Here is a 19,893-nt window from a genome sequence, read left to right on the forward strand (position 1 = left end):
GACTGGATTAGTAAACAAGCTGACTGATCAATAGACAAAGAGGATAAAGTTAGGTGGGGAAAGCCAAACTGAGATTGATGGGAGGAGGAAGGGTAGAGTCAGAAGAGCCGCCAGACAAAGAATGAGTCAGACGTACAAAACAGGATAGAGGAGAAACGATGAGCCTCAGGACAGCACATAGATTCTGAGTTAAAGGCGAACCTGTAGCTCCTTATCTACTGGGAAGCCCTGTTTAGAAAAAACAAAACAAAACAAAAAAGATGTCAAGTTTATAAGGTTGGGAGACATAAAAGCTTAAGTTGTTTATCAAGAAAATGTTTTAAGGTCTACAAAGATATTTTTAGGATGGTAATAAGTTATGAAAGAAAGTGGTTTAGGTAAAAAAACTTTGGACTCACTAAGATCGAATAGATATTTTCTCCGTATATGCCAAATACAAATGGACTGCACACTGTGAATCTAATTCTTACATAACAATTGTTCTTATAATTTTACTATGTTAGAGTTAAAATCCTTCCTTTTTATTTAGACAAAAAGAGGGAAATATTGTGGGATATTTGTATACTGTGTGAAGATGTATTGCAGTGAATGGTGTAATAAAAAGCTGAACGACCAAGAGCTAGAAGAAGATTATAGAAGGGACTTCCAGGCAGAGAGAGAACTCTGGGAAGAAAAGAGGAGCCAGCCAGATGCAAAGGAAGCAGGGTGGGCAGTATGGAGATGAGCTAAAGAATCACATAAAAAAACAGAGATTTAAAAATAGGGTTAATTTACACTGTAAGAACTAGTTAGAGACAAGCCTAAGATAAAATTAATAATAAATAAGTCTCATTATTTGTGGGCTGGCAGTCATGATGAAAAAGTACTACTATACTATTACTGCTTGGCATTTCATGAAGTTCAACTCTAAGCAAGACCTGCATACTCCCTATTGGCTCCTATCCCAGAAACTGCTCAGACCCTAAGTGGAAAAAGCCACCTCTTAGAGTCTTGCTAAAAGCATTTCAATAGCTGTGCCTGGGAATCTATAGACATATTTGGCCTGTTCACAGGAAGTCCCGCCTGAACAAATCCCATCAAACCCTAAACATTAAGGGAAAATGCCCAATACTGCAGCTAGTGGATGGAGTTGTGCATAACACTAACTCAAACTCTACCCTGCAGCATTTTTGCTGGAACTTGAGGAAAATATTCCATGCCTATGTGGGCATCAGATCTCTGAAACAGGACTTGATGTTTCACAGCAGAGTAAAGAGACTAGCGTTCAAGCAAGGGAACATACTGATAGCTCACTATAGCAAATCAACAATCATTCAACAGTCAGACAACAGCTTAATTGGCTCCCTGTCTCCAAATGGGCTCACTACCACCTCACTGTAAAATGTTCCTCTTCCATCTTTTTGGTTTTTTGAAATAAGGGTCTTTCTATGTAGCCCTGGCAATCCTAGAAGTTTCTATGTAAGACTAGACTGGCCTCAAACAGAAATTCACTTATACCTACCTCTTGAGTGCTAGGATTAAAGGCAAGCACCACCTTGCTTGTCTCCACTTCCATCTTGATAACACCTATCATGGCCACAGACCTAAGCCTGCCCTCTGATACCATTTATCTTTTAAAGTCTTGTGGATAATGCATGCTAATACTATACAACTGTATTACCTGGAAAGACTTTATACCTATGCATATACAGAGAGGTCTCAGCTCTGTCTCTAAGACATGCTGTCACTTAGTTTTCTACCTCACACTATAGGAGAAAACAGAACCCCATTTCCAGCTAGGCTGTTTAATTGCTCTGGTCTTGTACTTGGAAGCCCTGCTTCACCAGCACTTGAGAGACTAAGCCAGATGTTTAATGCCAGCCTAGATTACAGGATAAGGCCCTATCTCAAATAAAAGAAACAAAAACCAACTCATATCTTTTTTTTCTTTTTTTCAGAGATTTGCTTTTTTATTTGTATTGGTCTTTTGCTTCCATGTATGTCTGTGTGAGGGTGTCAGATCCTCTGAAACTAGAGTTACAGACAGTTGTGAGCTGCCATGTGGTTTTTGGGAACTGAGCCCAGGTCCTCTGGAAGAGCAGCCATTGCTTTTAACTGCTGAGCCATCTATCCAACCCCGTCACATCTCTTTTTAAGATGAGAAAACAACAAACAAACAGCAGCCAGGCACACATCTCTTTAATCTCAGCACTCAGAGGGCATAGACAGGCAGATCTCTGATTTTGAGGGCAACCTGGTCTACAGAGCCAAGACAGTCCAGGCCACATAGAGAAACTGTCTTGGGAGGGGATGGTGTTTGAGGCAAGGTTTCTCTGTGTATCTCTGGCTGTCCTGGAACTCACTCTGTAGACCAGGCTAGCCTTGAACTCATTGAGATTCACCTGCCTCTGCCTGGGTGGAGAGACTCTATCTTAAACAACAAAAAATAGTAACAGTGATAAATAAACAAATAAAAACTAAAAGACAAAGTAATTTTTAAAAGATGATGTCAGGCTTCAATGGAGAAGACCACACTGCTGTCTCCATGACTGAAAAGCAGCACTATCTGGACCAATGTCACAGGCCAGTTAGTTCTCTCTGCATCAGTTCTAAAATAACTAGGGTACCCTGGAAATACAGGTGGTCATAAGAGTATATAAAAGCCACTAAATGTAAGTCCACACGGACTGCTATGGGAACCTCTTAAAATGAAGGCCCTGCTAATAGCACCTCCTTTGCAGATAAATGATTAGTTTGTCTCTGAGAAGGTAAAACTTGTTTTCTATCCATCCAAGATGACATGGGGCTTTAGAAGCTATGACACAGGACCTGGTCATGGAGCAACCCCTGTTGCAGCTCACTCACCAATGACCAACAGCACAAGGATGACGATGAGAACCACAAAGAAGGTGTTGCCATAGGTCACTACCAGCTCGACCAGCCGGGATTTGAAAATCTTCTGCCATCTGTGAAGGAGATGAAGACAGACACTAAAGAAGATGCACCTTCACAATACAAACCCTGAGTAAAATGTAAAGACAGCTTGGTGCTCTTCTCCAATGGCCAAGGGACCTGTACAAAAATCAGCCTCAGCTGCTTATATGTTTCCCCTATTTATTAAGTTCAAGAGTACTTAATAAAAAGATGTTTGTCAGGGATGGAGAGATGGTTCAGAGTAAAGAGCACTGGCTGCTCTTCAGAGAACCCAAGTTTAATGCCAAGCACCCACGTGGCAGCTCTCCAACTGTCTATAACTCCAATTATAGGGGGTCCAACATGTTCACACATACATACATGCAGGCAAAACACCAATGCACATGAAAGAGAGAGAGGAATGAATAAAAAAATAAATGTTTGTCCACCTGCAAAAAAACCTCTTTTTTTTGTTTTTAGTTTTTTGAGACTGGGTTTCTCTGTGTAACAGCTTTAGCTGTCCTGAAACTAGCTCTGTATGCCAGGCTGGCATCGAACTCACAGAGATCTGTCTGCCTTTGCCTCCCGAATGCTGGGATTAAAGGCATGCACCACCACTGCCTGGCTGGAAATCAGTCTTAAAATACTGGCAGTCGCTAGTAAGGGAAACTTAGTTTTCATTGTACTTTCCCTTGTAGTAGTTGAATGTTTGCCACAAACATAGTTATTCCTTTTGTCTTTCTTTCATCTTTTTTTTTCCTGTGGCAGGGTCTTACTAAATAGGTCCCTGGCTGTCCGAGAACTTACTAGGTAGACCAGACTGTCCTTGAACTCAGAGATCCACCTGCCTCTGACTTCCTGTGCTGGAATTAAAGAAGTGTGCCACTATGCCTGGTTCCTTCTGTCTTTCTAATATGTGACAATCTTTTTATGTGTAGACACCTAACACTCTAGGTTATAAAAAGGAACACAAACACTCCATCATTTCCATGAACAAACATTCAAGACATGGCTCTAAAAAGCCTTCAGAAGGAGTTCCATAGTACTAAAAAAATTAGCAAGTCAGGCTGATCATGGTGGCACACACCTTTAATCCCAGCACTTGGGAGGCAGAGGCAGGTAGATCTCTGTGAGTTTGGGGCCAGCCTGATCTACACTGCAAGTCCCAAGCCTACATACTGAGACCCTGTCAGCAAACCAACCTTGTCATGAAATGCAGATTTAAAAATGAACAGTTAGTTTGCTAGAAACATGACATGGCATGGTTCTGAATTTGCATTAAGTTGGTCTTAATCAGTTCCTCCTTCCTTCTCCTTTTTTCACTTTTTTCTATGTGTTTGTATCTATATGTGGATACACGTGTGTTTTGGTGCTGTGCATGAGTGGGGGGCCTTAGGTGTGTATCTTCTCTAATCATTCTCTACTTTATTTTCTTTTTTGCAAATGTCTCACTGAACCCAGAGCTTACTGATTCTGCTAGACTGATTAGGATCCTCCTGGTTTTTGCCTCTAAAGAACTATATTACAGGAGTGCGTCACCTGGTCCAGCTTTTACATGGGTGATGGGGATCAAGCTCAGATCCTTATATTTGTGCAGTAAGTACTTTATTGACAAGCTATCTCCCCAGTCCTTATCATTTTCAGATAGGAGGGTCTCATGGCTAGCCTCAAATTTGGTAAGTAGCCAAAATAGGCCTTGAACTTCTGATCTTGCTTTCACCTCCTGAGTGGTGGAACCAAATTAGTTGTCCTAGAAAACATCCAAGACTACAGTCCTGCCAGTGTTTTGGTCTCTATATTTCCTGTAAGGTGGCTGCCAATATGAGTTTTGGCAAGAATATTCCTTAGGTATTATTAACTGTGGTGATTTTATAACATATTAATTTAAATAAGGATATGTGTTGATGTATTAAGTGTAATTTAAAAATTAGTAACTAATTCACTTTTAGCAAATCTTGTTTGTTAAAAGAGAATAGGGCTTCATCCTTCATAGGCTGAGTAATGCGCATGAGCCTAAGTATTGCCAGTAAGAGCTAGTTAGGAGGACAAAAGTCACCAAATCAACAATGAAAGCCTGTGGTGCAAGTATTCTGATTTCCACACAGCCATTCTCACAGCCCTGAGGCCTAAGGGTAGGCAAGAGATTATCAGCCACAAAACTGAAGATAGATCTTCCTTTACAAAGACCAGAAGGCAGGGTGCACAGAAAAGGAACTGAAGAAGTAACAAGGCAAAACAGTGTGCACGATTGGTGATTTAAAAACAAACAAACCAACCAACAAACCTCCTGTCACCCTTATCTAAGACAGATTTTACTTGTTTCCATTTAGCCCCAATTTCAGGGTCCACCAACTCTACACACAGAAACTCTAAGGTTCAGGGTTAGACAGGCACCTTCCCCATAATGCTTGTCTTGTTGCTCTACTAGCCATACCTTTTGGGGGAAATGAAGGGAATACAGAGAAGCAACACAGCAAAGACCTCTGCGTAGAGGAAGGTGGCAACTGCAGTCCACTGTAGACTCATCCTGTGACTTACAGGTTTCCAACAGAGAGATGGGCGTTTGTCTCCTGGTAGGGCAGAGGGAACAGGAGAAACCACTTGAGCTGGGCAGTCACTGACATCTAGTTCAAGGACCTTGGAGAGGCTGGGGCTGCTACTCTTCACAACAGACTCTGGCACTCTGCTTCAGAGCTTGTGCAGCCCTGGCTGAAACTCAATAGGAATACTTGGCCAATGATGCTTCAATGGGACTGCAAAGTTAGCCCAAGATACCCCAAGACCATGTTCTCAGCACATAGATTTATTTGGCCCCAGGGGGACAAAGGACAGGAGTTGGAGATCTAGGGAGAAGGGGAAGAGGTATTTGTCTCTCTGGGACAAAAGACTGCCTCTGTATAGAGAGACAGACATGGCCCATAGTTAAATGGCAGTAAAAGGGAAAAGGAAACCCCGTGTTAGGATGAGTTAATTCTGAATGGCCATGATAATTATGGCACTTCAAAAGGGGGCTTTTGATTGTTGAACTTCAATACTTTGATAGCTGGATCTTGGTATCAGCCTCAGGAAGAGGTAATAGCCAAATAAGGGAACAGACCTTGGTGGCTAACTTTAGGAATGTAATCTAACAGTTTTTAAGCAAGGAAGAGGGAATGGGAGAGAAGGGCAAAGCCTGCCAGAGCCATGTTTGCCATGCTTGGGCCTGCGAGAGCCCCTCCAATGCTAGCCAGGCAACGAACTTCCCTTGACTGGAATAGTTACTTATGGCCCTCCAGCATGTGTGTGTTACCAAGACAATGTACCTTTGTTGATGATTCCTTTCGGGGGAGGGGAGAGTCCAACGGACTCCTTAGACCTGTTTAACAAAAAAAAAAAAAAGAAAAAGTTTCTCATAAGAATAGTACATGAACAAGGGCACCCATCAGGCTCCCTTCCCAGACCAGAAGCCTTTGCTAGAGGAGCTACAAGTCTTTCAGTCGCTCCTTCAGTGGGCATGGGACTGCAATGTTCATATGTGCAAACACCACTGCCTCGGCCCCAGCGCAAACAAGGAGGCCCATTCCAACCTCCCACGGCAACACCCGGGAGGGTCAGATAACCCAGGAGCCTCCCTCTGAGGCTGCTTTTCGGAAACTAAACAGGCCTTCCGTCTGCTCCTGCGGATGCATGAAATGTGAAGCATTAATGTGCCCTCAAAATGCCCACACACAAGAGCGACTCCTAGAGGACAGAAATCCAGGCCAAAAACAAATACAGGTCTCTACAGAACACCTCAAAGCCTTACCCAGAGAAAGTTCCAGAACCAGAAAGTCTCGCCCGAAGCCAAAGGGAACCAACAGCCTTAGTACGCCACAATGCCACCCAAGTCCATCGCGCCAGGTGGCCTACCTGGGCAGCTCTCTCGGATTGGGTTTTATCACTGACCCCCGCCCTCGAGCTCCGCTCCACCTGCCACCCCAACATCCCTCTACTGGACCCTGCCCTAGACTCCTACGTCAGCCCGGATCCAGAGATTTTACAGAATCCCCAGTCTTTCTGAGACACATAGTTCCTGCCCTCATGAAGGGACTGGGGGTAACCTCGGCGATCCGAGAGGCAGCCACACCCGCGGACTCAGCTTACCGAGTTTCAGACAAGGCGTACACCCTACCGCCACTACCAAACTCTTACCACCGCTCCGGCCCGCCCCTTAGCCCGCAACCGGAAACCGGAAACGCGCATCGGGCCCCGCCTACAAGCTCTTGTGAGGCCCCAAAGGCTCCGCCCGCTGCCGTTTCCCGCCCCGCCCCCAGACCGCGGGCTGTTGTCTAGGTTTTCGGAGGAAGTGTCGGCTGGCTGCCGCTCGCGTCTCTGACTCTTTGACTCTTTGGACACGCAAGGGTGGTGCTCGGAGGAGCCTTGGCGGGAAGGCTAGGGCCGCTTCTCTAGCCTACGCGGTCATCCCTTGTCTCAGTGGTCAGAGAGGGGGTGGGGCCCAGCCGTTGGGCGAGTACCGGGTGGGGTGCCCCTTGCCCCAACTCCGCCTCCTGCCCCAACTCCGCCCCATTCCCCCTGGGGGAAGGTGGGTGGGAATTCTGGGCCTTGGCAAAGTCACTGTAGCTTCAGCCCGGCTGCCCAGAGGACGAACCCGCCTGTTGCCCCAGGGAGGGGTGTCACAAGGCGGTGGGAGGAGAAGCAGTTAGAGGAGGTTGAGGGGAAGAGACAGCCTCTTTGCTTAAGATCTCTCGAAGCTGACCTCAGGGGCTAAGGAATTATCTAGAGAGGGAAGCCTGTTTCCTCCACCTGGGCTGCCTGAAGAGGCCACTACCCTGGAGGATCCTAAGCCAACGTCCAGGGGCCCCAGCACCACCCCAGGGGCCTAAAGTCTCAGGGACCACTTCAGGGTATCCAGTTGCCTAGACGACGAGCCCTGGATCAGAGCAACAGCCCTTCAGCATCTGCCCGAACTGCAGCCTTGGGCAGTAAGTGGTACCAGCCCTCAGCCTGCCCACCAGTCCAGGTGACATGCCGGTGCTTTCCACTCCACGGTCCTCGAGGGTGACCACGCTGAAGCGCACAGCTGTGGTTCTGGCACTCACAGCCTATGGAGTCCACAAAATCTACCCTCTAGTACGGCAGTGTCTGACTCCTGCCAGGGGCCCTCAGGTGCCAGCTGGAGAGCCCACGCAAGAGGCCTCTGGGGCCACAGCAGCCAAGGCTGGCATGAACCGGGTATTTCTGCAGCGGCTCCTGGTGCTCCTGAGGCTGCTGTTCCCCCGAGTCTTATGCCGGGAAACAGGGTTGCTGGCCCTGCATTCTACTGCCCTGGTAAGCCGAACTTTCCTGTCTGTGTATGTGGCCCGCCTGGACGGCAGACTGGCCCGCTGCATTGTTCGTAAGGACCCACAGGCCTTTAGCTGGCAGCTGCTGCAGTGGCTCCTCATCGCCCTTCCTGCCACTTTCATCAACAGTGCCATCCGCTACCTAGAGGGCCAGCTGGCTCTGTCTTTCCGAAGCCGACTAGTTGCTCATGCCTATAGACTCTACTTCTCCCAGCAGACTTACTACCGAGTAAGCAACATGGATGGACGGCTTCGGAACCCTGACCAGTCTCTGACAGAGGATGTGGTAGCCTTTGCTGCCTCTATAGCCCACCTCTATTCCAACTTGACCAAGCCACTACTGGACGTGGCCGTGACCTCCTACACTCTACTTCGAGCTGCCCGCTCCAGAGGAGCTGGCACAGCCTGGCCCTCAGCCATCGCTGGCCTGGTGGTGTTCTTAACAGCCAACGTGCTTCGAGCCTTTTCTCCCAAGTTTGGAGAGCTGGTGGCAGAGGAAGCAAGGCGGAAGGGTGAACTGCGCTACATGCACTCTCGAGTGGTGGCCAACTCAGAGGAAATTGCCTTCTATGGGGGCCATGAGGTGGGGCAGATTGAAATGCTGCTTATATAGGAGAGGAGGTGGCTGGGAGACCCTTGGCAGCCAGCTATAAGCCATAGGGAAAGCCTAAGGCTCAGCCTCAGGCTGATGTTAAAGCTGTAAATAAGCACTGGGACAAATTTGGGGTAGACCTTGGATGGCTGTAGTCTTAAGGTGCAGAAATGGAGAAATGGCACCACTGGGTGGGAACTTCCCCGTGCTGGCTGCCTGAAACCTCTAGGCTACTTCTGCTTCCTTGGTGAAATTGTCTTGGACTTGAAGCTTTGTATTCTAGTGGTTTGAGATGCTACTGGTTCAGCTCACTCCAATATTGCAGTCAACCATTCCTGTAACCCACTGGGAGAAATTAGACTCCTACCATCCGGGAGCAGGAATGGTCGGACACAGCCTACTACCTAAAGTCTCTTACATCTGTAAGCCCTTTGAAGGCCAGCGTCCAATGGAGCTAGCTGGCTGGGCTGGCTGGTATTATGGGCATGACTCAGCCCAAGCAGAGGTTAACAATCAGAGCTCAGCACAGCAGCTGCAGTGGTGTTGGTGCTCAGGGTCAAGGCTGTCAGAGCCCCAGGCGTGCCTGGCTAGTGACCGACAGGCTTGGCAAGCAACCTGCCCTCCTCCCTCCCTCCCCTTCTCCCTCCCAGGGATAGGGATGCCTGGCCTAGCTTCAGCCACTGCATGCTAGGCCTGACAAGCTCCCCCACCACTACTGCCATTGTAGCCGCCCTTCCGCACAGATTCCAGCCACTCTGTGAGCTGGGCTGTGGCCAGGAGAGCCCTCAGACACCGGGAAAGGCAACTTGAGGCCAGTGCAAGCTTCATTCTGTGGCAGCCCCTCCCCTTCCTTATGCCTGTGGTTGCAGCTGCCTCGGGCCTTATTCTGGCAACTAGTTTCGGTTCTCTAGTGCTGGGGGCGGGGGAGGGACACAAGCACCTATTTCATGAAGGTCTCTGTGTTTCCTGGGTCAGGTAGCCACTTGCCCCAGGACCTTGTCAGGTTGGCTGCACAACTTGTAGAGAATCAGGCTTGTCCTTGACTTTTGGAAAGGATCTGTCTCTACGGTCTGCAAAAAGAGGCATCTCTGGTCCAGGTCAAGTTTCAGATTAGAAGAAAAAGTGTCTCACCCTCACTATAACCCCTCTCTCATTCTCTTCTCCAGAATACTGGGCTGCAGGGGTCTTGGCAAGCAGCCAGGCCTTGGGTGAGGCACTTGGCACAAGACCCATAGCTACACCATCAGTCTTAGCTGACAGTGCTCCCAGTTTAAGGCACAAACCTAGATTACCAGGGTGCTTCAAGGTGGTTTACTCACTTCAGGAATGAGAGGCTGGGTTTGAGGAAAACTGGGCTATAAGAGCAGGCCTAGGCAGAACGTGCAAGTGCAAAAGAAAGAGCATGGTATTTAGAAAGACTTCCTCTGTGCTTGCTTCAGAAAATAGCACATTCAACAATAGAGTTCACTTGCTGGGACACCCTTAATCTGTTTGTTTAAACTATATGAAATGATGGTAGATTGAGTGCCTTGGTACAGGCACATGTCCCACTCTAGTAGTCCCACTGACTAATGTACTGTAGATAGGGGCCTAGATTGAAGTCATCAATTTATTACAGAAGGGAATTAACTGGCTGGCTGGCTGGCAGGCAAACAACAAGGTATTATATTCTTGCTAGAATTTCAGATAGTGCATATGCATGTTACATACACATGTATACAACCTCCTGTTTGAAAAAACAAAGTAAATCTTAAATCAGCTTCTAAATTTATAAGAATCTGGTTATCAGGCTGAGGCAGGAGGATGACTCTGACTGAGTTCATGGACTACATAGTGAGTTTCTGGGCACATAGTGAGGCTGTCTCAAAAATAACAAAAAAGCCAGGCATGGTGGTACATACCTGTAATCCCAGCACTTGGAAAGCAGAGACAGGAAAATTGCCACAAATTTGAAGTTGGCTCTGGTCTACATAAAGAATTCCAGACCAACCAGAGCTATATAATGAAACCCAGCTGGGCGGTGGTGGCGCACACCTTTAATCCCAGCACTCGGGAGGCAGAGGCAGGCGGATCTCTGGGAGTTCGAGACCAGCCTGGTCTACAAGAGCTAGTTCCAGGACAGGCACCAAAGCTACAGAGAAACCCTGTCTCGAAAAACCAAAATAATTATAATAATAATGAAACCCAGTCACAAAAGAAAAAAACCAGAAGTCTGGTTCTCTAGGCCTGGGAATATAGCTCAGTGGTAGAGGTTCACCTAGCTAGCATGCCCAAAGCTAGAATGGCCAAGGTCCTAAATTCCATCTACCATACCTCAAAACAAAATGAAAATCTGGTTCTCGGCTGGGCGGTGGTGGCGCACGCCTTTAATCCCAGCACTCGGGAGACAGAGACAGGCGGATCTCTGTGAGTTCGAGACCAGCCTGGTCTACAGAGCTAGTTCCAGGACAGGCTCCAAAGCCACAGAGAAACCCTGTCTCGAAAAACTAAAAAGAAAAAGAAAAAATCTGGTTCTCTTAACAGCCCAACCCATTCAGCCCACATTCCTACACTGCTTGCCACCTCCAGGCAATATGAGTTTAGGCAGGGCACATGGTTTCTTTGTTTCTGTGTACAACAATAGACGTGAGAATATACACTATGAAGTGTGTGTCAGTAAAATAGAGAAAGAAGTGAAAACATTTGACAACCAGTGCCCTGCTGGGTGTGCAGTGGGAGGCAGAGAATTTTTTTTTCTTTTTTTCGAGACAGGGTTTCTCTGTGGTTTTGGAGCCTGTCCTGGCACTAGCTCTTGTAGATCAGGCTGGTCTCGAACTCTCAGAGATCCGCCTGCCTCTGCCTCCCAAGTGCTGGGATTAAAGGCGTGCGCCACCACCGCCCGGCTGAGGCAGAGAAATTTAAAACACCACAGTCACCTTGCCATGAATACTTCCCAATACTTCTAGACTTCTCTGAGGTCTGTCTGACTTCAACTGCCACCAGATTTGAGCATGTATTCACCTTGTTTTAGTGGGAAAATTCAGTGTAATTTTCTCACAGCAGAGAGTCCTAGGAAAGTAGCAGGAGCTGGGCGGTGATGGTCCATGCCTTTAATCCCAGCACTCGGGAGGCAGAGGCAGGCGGATCTCTGTGAGTTTGAGGTCAGCCTGATCTACAAGAGCTAGTTCCAAGATAGTTAGAACTGTTTCACAGAGAAACCCTGTCTCAAACAATGAAAGAAAGGAAGGAAGGAAGGAAGGAAGGAAGGAAGGAAGGAAGGAAGGAAGGAAGGAAAGGGAGCCTGAGTAGACTAAGACCATTGACTGAATTTTATAAAATTAATAACTTTATCATTTGCTTTCCCATGCTGGCCTTTGCTTAGTTCAAGGTAGAAAAACTTGCTCATGATTTCTGGAGTAGGGAGGCATTAGGAGGGAGCCCCAAGAAATGGGGTCAGCAGATGAAAGGAAGCTGCCCTCAGGGGCCTGGATCTGCCCAGGCAGGGTACAGAGAGGGAGTGGTGAAAGATCCAACCACAGCAGTAATTGAAAGAGGACAGGAGCTGCCCCATAACATCAGGCAGTCCCTTACCATCACCCCTATTTGAGACTTGGCCCTACTACAAGTATAGTCCCCAATCCCTCGGCGTTGTGGCCATCAAACAGCATATGTGGGCTGTACTTGAGGACTCACTATCACCCCCAAGGAGTTGTTCCATGACTTTTGGATATCTATTGTCCTTGCAGGTGGAGCTGGCACTACTGCAGCACTCCTATCAAGACCTGGCTTCACAGATCAACCTCATCCTGCTGGAACGCCTATGGTATGTCATGCTGGAACAGTTCCTCATGAAATATGTATGGAGTGCATCCGGCCTGCTAATGGTAGCTGTCCCCATCATTACAGCAACTGGCTATGCAGAGTCAGGTAAGAGCCAAGGATTCAGGGACTAGGGCCCAGAGCTCAGCCAGCCCACTTTCCCCTTCTATGTGGGTGCACTGAGCCTACTGGCTTTGAGATGATCAGAAGTCAGGCATTCCTCTGAGCTCTTAGCTGCCAAATATACATCTCATGGTCCTTGGTGCCCAGAAGCCTAGCACAGGACCACAACTTAGGAACTCCACTTTTCCACCTGTGCATACCCTTTACCCACCTGTCCTCAGTTTTAATTGGAGATAAGTATAGGGTGGCTTGGGTAAGTCCTTTCATGACCCAGCCTTTGTTATTTCCAACAAATGGTTCTCACAAATGCCAAGGGTAGACAGATGCCTTTGTACAGAGTAGGAAGCCTGCCCTGCCTGTCATTTTGGTGGTGGTCAGGTTGTCTTTATTTCTGTTTGTTCCTTTACTGGTTTGCAGTTCATTCACCTTTCAGAGATTGCCCTTGAAAAGGTGAACATACATTCTTGAAAACCTCCTTAGATTAATTAATAGCTCTCTTCCTCCTAAGCCTTAGACTAGTTTACCTGGAAAAGCAACCCCCATGACACCTGTTAGTACAACCCAGCCTTAATTTTAGTTTTGTGGGTTATTTTTCTTTTTGTTTTGTTTATGTGTTTTGATTTTTGAGAGGTCTCTTATAGCTCAGCATAACCTTGAACTCGGTATGTAACTGAGTATGACTGTGAATTGTTGATCCTCCTACCCATTTCCTGAGTTCTGGGGATTACTAGTGAGTACCAGAACACCTGACTATCATGTGCTTTCATTCTCTGTTATGGCTTTGTGTGATGTATGTAAACTCACACACATGGATACTGATTTCTCTGCTCAGTATTCCCTTCCTTCAGTCATCCCTCCCGATAGACATTTTCAGAAGTTCACTCTTTCTTTTTGTGGTTTGTTTTGATTTGAAATGAGTCTCTCTTTATAGCCCAGATGACCCTTGAACTTGGCCATCCTCCTGTCTCAGCCTCCCCTGTGCTGGGATTACACTTAGCCTGGCTATACTAAAATATTCTTTCAGTAAGGGGATCTGATGTCCTCTTCTGGCTTCTCCAGGCACCAGGCATGCACTCGGTACACAAACATACATGGAGGCAAAACACACATATACATAAAATTAAAAAAATACTTAAAAAAGAAAACCATACATATTTGAAGAAAATACAAGTTTGATACAGGAAAAGCAGAATTCCATACCTAAACATAGTTCACTAAAGCTGAGGAATACAAAAGAGAAAGAAATGGGTATCATCTTTACTTTTGTTTTTGTTTTTTATTTTTCGAGCCCTGGCTGTCCTGGAACTAGCTCTGTAGACCAAGCTGGCCTCAAACTCAGAGATCTGCCTACCTCTGCCTCCTGAATGCTGGGATTAAGGGTGTGTGCCACCACCGCCCAGCTTCATGGGGTCTTTTTCACTTAGCTTCTCTGAAAATACCTTTCACTCTTTTTATCTTTTACTCTCTTATTCCTGAACTAGTTAGGTTAAGCATAAAAATTTAGTGGAAAGTTAATTTATTCCAGTCATTTGACAAATTTCATTGTCTTCTCCCTTCTTGCATAGCTATTAAATTTTCTTTGTGAGTTTAATTATAAATACCATGCATTTTCTCTATAGATACCTTTATCATTTCCTTTCTCTTTTGTATTCCTCAGCTTTAGTGAACTATGTTTAGGTAGGGAATTCTGCTTTTCCTGTATCAAACTTGTATTTTCTTCAAATATGTATGGTTTTCTTTTTTAAATATTTTTTTAATTTTATGTATATGTGTGTTTTGCCTCCATGTATGTTTGTGTACCGAGTGCATGCCTGGTGCTAGACGAGGGCATCAGATCCCCCTAGAACTGGAGTTACAGACAGTTATAAGCTCCAAACATAGGTCTTCTGTAAGAGCAATGTCTTAGTCACTGTTGTATTGCTATGAAGAAACACCTTGATCAAGGCAACTTATAAAAGAAAGCATTTAATTGGGGGCTCGCTTATAGTTTCAGAAGATGAGTCCATGACCATCATGATGGAGAACATGGAATCAGACAAGCAGGCATGGCACTAACCAGTAGCTGAGAACTTACACCTTACCCACAAATTGGAGGCAGATAGCCAGAGAAATTGAACCTGTCACAGTGGGCTTTTGAAACTCAAAGCCCACCCTCACCTGTTATGCCCAAGTTTCTGATCCCCAAATGAATTTACAGAGCTGGATTTCTGACGCAAATTACATGAGGGTTTTTTAATAATATTCCAGCTCGAGTTTGGACTGTATCTCCACCACACCCACTTCCCTCACCCGCGGTGGGTGAGCAAAGTACAGCTCTGAACTTGGGGAAGGGGAAAAGGGGCAAACTTTTAAAGGGGATAGTCAGGGGAGTTCCGAGTCCTGTCATTTTAGGATTGGGTGAGGAGTACATAAGGTAGTTTCTGAACCCATTGGTCAGTTTTGGGGCACAAAAACCTAACAAAGCACTCGGGAGGCAGAGGCAGGCGGATCTCTGTGAGTTCGAGACCAGCCTGGTCTACAAGAGCTAGTTCCAGGACAGGCTCCGAAGCCACAGAGAAACCCTGTCTCGAAAAACCAAAAAAAAAAAAACCCTAACAAAGAGCCATTAATAACTGACAAGGTATCTTCAAAGACAGGATGCCTCCCAAGAACATCTGGACCTCATTAAATTTTATGGCCCTCCTCTCTATCATTTTAATTGGCCATTTTTAGGGTATCTATTCAAATTTCTGCTATGGCAGCACATTTCTGGAGCCAGGGTCAAGGCTCAGTTATTTACCAGGTAGCCTGTAGGGAAAATGGAATCCCTGTAAAATTAAGGCTTAATTAAATCTTTGGTCTTGCACACCCTCCTTAACATATCTCCTCCAAAAGACCATACTTCCTAATTCTTTCCAAAACAGTTTCAACTGAGGAGCAAGCATTCAGACATATGAGCCTATTGAGCCCATGCTTATTCAAACCACCAAAAGCAGCAACTGTTCTTAACCACTGAGCCATATTTAGGCTTTTCAGCTTCTCAGTCTTCCTTTTTGCTCAGTAATTCTCCAGATCACCTGTTGTTTTTCTTTATCATGTCCAACTTGATTTTTTTAAAATAATTTAACTATTTCTGGCTACCTTTATGTGCTACGCCTTATTGCTCTCCCAAGTACTGCCTCTCTGTATAGGTCACTTGTTTGTGGGATTTCTCTCCCTCACCTTTTATATTGAGCTGGATGAGGGTGGAGATGTGGCTAGTGCTGTTCCTGGTACTTCAAAGAAAGCCTTGAAGGAAGACACTTTACCACTGGGGATGATTTTAGATAAGCTTTGTTTTGCTGTCCTGTATTAATGGTAGCCCCAGGACTGGAAAAGGGGTGTGGCTGCAGTATCTTGTTTACTCCTCCTGCCAAGCCTAAACTCCAAAGGTCCTAGGACAGTCGGCTTCTAGAAAGTGCTAGCAGCTCTCCTAATGTCCTGGCCACAAAGAACTGTAGACCCTGTTCTTGCATAGCTATTAAATTTGTCTCACTGACAAAGAAAAAGGAAGGCTGCCTACTGTAGTTATGCCTTTGAAGACAGTAGAAAGGGCAATATTTACACTTAGCTCACCACGCACAATAATTTACCCTTCCCCATTTCCTGGGCCAAACCCCAAAAACATCCATCCTGTTCCCTTTCAGGCTTTTCAGAGCTGACTCTTTGTACCTTTTCTTCCTCCCTGACCAGCCCCAACCATTAATCCACTTGAGGGTCATATATGTCCTGGTTACCTCTTCCCACAGCGTTAGCCCCAGAGTCCTGATCCTTTCCAGGGCTTTATTATTTATCCACTTATCCAGCCCTTCATTATTTATCCATCTGCACCCAAGGGCCCATGGAGTAAGGCTTCCTCCATGTTCCCCACCATCATTTGCAGGTTTCATGTGTAAAAACCTTGTTCTGAGGCTGGCAAGATAGCTAGCAGGTAAAGATGCTTGCCCTGAAAACCTGGTGATTTGATTGGTTTCTGGCGCCCACACAAAAGTGGAAAGAGAGAAAAAAAAAACAAAAAAAAAAAGAAAAGAAAAAAAAGTGGAAAGAGGAAGCCGGGTGGTGGTGGCGCACGCCTTTAATCCCAGCACTCGGGAGGCAGAGGCAGGCGGATCTCTGTGAGTTCGAGACCAGCTAGTCTACAAGAGTTAGTTCCAGGACAGGCTCCAAAACCACAGAGAAACCCTGTCTCGAGAAACCAAAAAAAAAAAAAGTGGAAAGAGGAGAGATGGCTTAGTAGTTAAGAGCACTAGCTGCTCTTCCAGAGGACCTGGGTTCAATTCCCAGCACCCACATGGCAACTCACAACTGTCGGTAACTCCTGTTCCTTCCAGGGGCTCCAACACCCTCACACAGACATAGATGCAGACAAAACATCAATGCACATGAAATAATAAGAGAGAAATTGTTTTTCAAAAAGCAGAAAGAGAAGCCAGGTGGTAGTGGTGCACACCTTTAATCCCAGGACTCAGGAGGCAGAGGCACCCAGATCTCTGTTACACAGAGAAACCCTGTCTTGAAAAACCAAAAAAAAAAAAGGTGGAATCTGGGTGGTAGTGGCACATGCCTTTAATCAAAGCACTGGGGGAGCAGAAACAGGTGAATCTCTGTGAGTTCATGGCCAGCTTTGTCGACAGAGCAATTTCCAGGACAGGTTCCAAAGCTACAGAGAAACTCTATCTCAAAAAAAAAAGTGAAAAGAGAGAACCCATTCTACAAAGTTGTACTCCCATCCACACATGTATGCTGTTATACATGTGTGCCCACATATTACATATATATACACATACTAATATTAATAATAATTTCTTAAAGCCTTACTCTTATGTGGGCCGCAAGATCATGAAAGTTGAAACTGTCAACTAAGGAGACTTTAAGGGCGTGACTATGGGATGTAAACTGACCAAAAATGCAGCTTTAGACAGGAGTGATTCTTTTTTTTTCCATTTTTTAAATTTTTTTTATTAAAAATTTCCACCTCCTCCCCGCCTCCTTTTTCCCTCCCCCTCCTCCACTCTCCATGCCCCACTCCCCTCCCCCTCCCTCTCCAGTCCAAAGAGCAGTCAGGGTTCCCTGCCCTGTGGGAAGTCTAAGGTCTTCCCCACTCCGTCCATGTCTAGGAAGGTGAGCATCCAAACAGGCTAGGCTCCCACAAAGCCAGTACATGCAGTAGGATCAAAACCCAGTGCCATTGTCCTTGGCTTCTCAGTCAGCCCTCATTGTCTGCCATGTTCAGAGAATCTTGTTTTATCCCATGCTTTTTCAGTCCCAGTCCAGCTGGCCTTGGTGAGCTCCCAATAGATCAGCCCCACCGTCTCAGTGGGTGGGTATACCCCTCGCGGTCCTGACTTCCTTGCTCATGTTCTCCCTCCTTCTGCTCCTCATTGGGACCTTGGGAGTTCAGACCAGTGCTCCATTGTGGGTCTCTGTCTCTATCTCCATCCATCGCCAGATGAAGGTTCTATGGTGATATGCAAAATATTCATTAGTATGGCTATAGGATCGAGCCATTTCAGGCTCTCCTCAGCTGCCCAAGGACATAGCTGGGGACATCTCTCTGGACCCCTGGGGACCCCTCTAAAGTCAAGACTTGCCACCCCTAAAATGGCTCCCTTAGTTAAGATATATACTTCCCTGCTCTCATATCTGCCCTTCCATTATCCCAGTCATCCCATTCCCCAAGCTCTCCCCATCCTCCCATTCTCACTTTTCTCTCCCCATCTCCCCTTTCCCCTATCCCACCCCAACCCCCAGTTCCCATTTTTTTGCCCAGCAATCTTGTCTACTTCCAATATCCAGGAGGATAACTATATGTTTTTCTTTGGGTTCACCTTCTTATTTAGCTTCTCTGGGATCGCGAATTATAGGCTCAATGTCCTTTATTTATGGCTAAAAACCAATTATGAATGAGTACATCCCATGTTCATCTTTTTGGGTCTGGGTTACCTCACTCAAGACAGTGTTTTCTTTTTTCTTTTTTTTTTTTTGGTTTTTCGAGACAGGGTTTCTCTGTGGTTTTGGAGCCTGTCCTGGAACTAGCTCTTGTACACCAGGCTGGTCTCGAACTCACAAAGATCCGCCTGCCTCTGCCTCCCGAGTGCTGGGATTAAAGGCGTGCGCCACCACCGCCCGGCTAGGACAGTGTTTTCTATTTCCATCCATTTGCATGCAAAATTCAAGAAGCCCTTGTTTTTTACTGCTGAGTAGTACTCTAATATGTATATATTCCATACTTTCTTCATCCATTCTTCCATTGAAGGGCATCTAGGTTGTCTCCAGGTTCTGGCTATTACAAATAATGCTGCTATGAACATAGTTGAACAAATATTTTTGTAGTATGATAGGGCATCTCTTGGGTATATTCCCAAAAGTGGTATTGCTGGGTCCTGGGGTAGATTGATCCCAAATTTCCTGAGAAACCGCCACACTGCTTTTCAAAGTGGTTGCACAAGTTTGCATTCCCACCAGCAATGGATGAGTGTACCCCTTACTCCACATCCTCTCCAGCAAAGGCTATCATTGGTGTTTTTGATTCTAGCCATTCTGACAGGGGTAAGATGGTATCTCAAAGTTGTTTTGATTTGCATTTCCCTGATTGCTAAGGAGGTTGAGCATGACTTTAAGTGTCTTTTGGCCATTTGAACTTCTTCTTTTTTTTTTTTTTTGGATTTTTTCGAGACAGGGTTTCTCTGTAGTTGTTGGTGCCTGTCCTGGAACTAGATCTTGTAGACCAGGCTGGCCTCGAACTCACAGAGATCCGCCTGCTTCTGCCTCCCGAGTGCTGGGATTAAAGGCGTGCACCACCACCGCCTGGCTTTGAACTTCTGTTGAGAATTCTCTGTCCAGTTCAGTGCCCTGATGGAGGAAGGTCATTGGTTAAATTAAAAGAAACTGCTTGGCTCTCATTGGTTAGGAGATAGGTGGGAGGAGTAAACAGAACAAAACGCTGGGAGGAAGAGGAAGTGAGGTCAGACTCCACAGCTCTCCTCTCGGAAGCAGACGCCTTCAGCAGAGACGCCATGCTACCTGTTCCAGGAAAGACGCACGCTATGAAGCTCCGACCCAGGATGGACTTAGGCTAGAATCTTCCCGGTAAGACCGGTGCTACACAGATGATAAGAAATGGGCTAGTCCAGGTGGGAGAGTTAGCCT

General features: G+C 46.2%; 2 protein-coding genes across 4 annotated transcripts in view; one reads left to right on the top strand and one right to left on the bottom strand.

Moving 5' to 3' along the window:
- The window catches only part of Bcap31 (B cell receptor associated protein 31), a 40,272-nt gene extending 33,125 nt beyond the window's left edge, over positions 1 to 7,147 (bottom strand). The window contains exons 1-4 of one of the 2 annotated variants that reach the window (XM_075958559.1): positions 7,015 to 7,147; positions 6,195 to 6,247; positions 5,327 to 5,462; positions 2,845 to 2,945 (exon numbers count right to left, since the gene is read on the bottom strand). In XM_075958559.1, coding sequence (XP_075814674.1) covers positions 2,845 to 2,945; positions 5,327 to 5,418 — 193 coding nt within the window. In that variant the 5' untranslated portion in view covers positions 5,419 to 5,462; positions 6,195 to 6,247; positions 7,015 to 7,147. Of the gene's footprint in view, positions 1 to 2,844; positions 2,946 to 5,326; positions 5,463 to 6,194; positions 6,248 to 6,676; positions 6,696 to 7,014 lie in introns of those variants that run through there. The other variant, XM_075958558.1, reaches the window with a different exon arrangement.
- A 24-nt stretch (positions 7,148 to 7,171) lies between these two features.
- Positions 7,172 to 19,893, top strand: part of Abcd1 (ATP binding cassette subfamily D member 1) — a 28,297-nt gene continuing 15,575 nt past the window's right edge. Inside the window, exons 1-2 of one of the 2 annotated variants that reach the window (XM_075958556.1) lie at positions 7,172 to 8,796; positions 12,531 to 12,711. In XM_075958556.1, coding sequence (XP_075814671.1) covers positions 7,897 to 8,796; positions 12,531 to 12,711 — 1,081 coding nt within the window. In that variant the 5' untranslated portion in view covers positions 7,172 to 7,896. The remainder of the gene's footprint in view (positions 8,797 to 12,530; positions 12,712 to 19,893) is intronic. The other variant, XM_075958557.1, reaches the window with a different exon arrangement.

This window comes from Microtus pennsylvanicus, chromosome X (genome assembly GCF_037038515.1).
Source record: "Microtus pennsylvanicus isolate mMicPen1 chromosome X, mMicPen1.hap1, whole genome shotgun sequence".
In the NCBI taxonomy this organism is placed as follows: Eukaryota; Metazoa; Chordata; class Mammalia; order Rodentia; family Cricetidae; genus Microtus; species Microtus pennsylvanicus.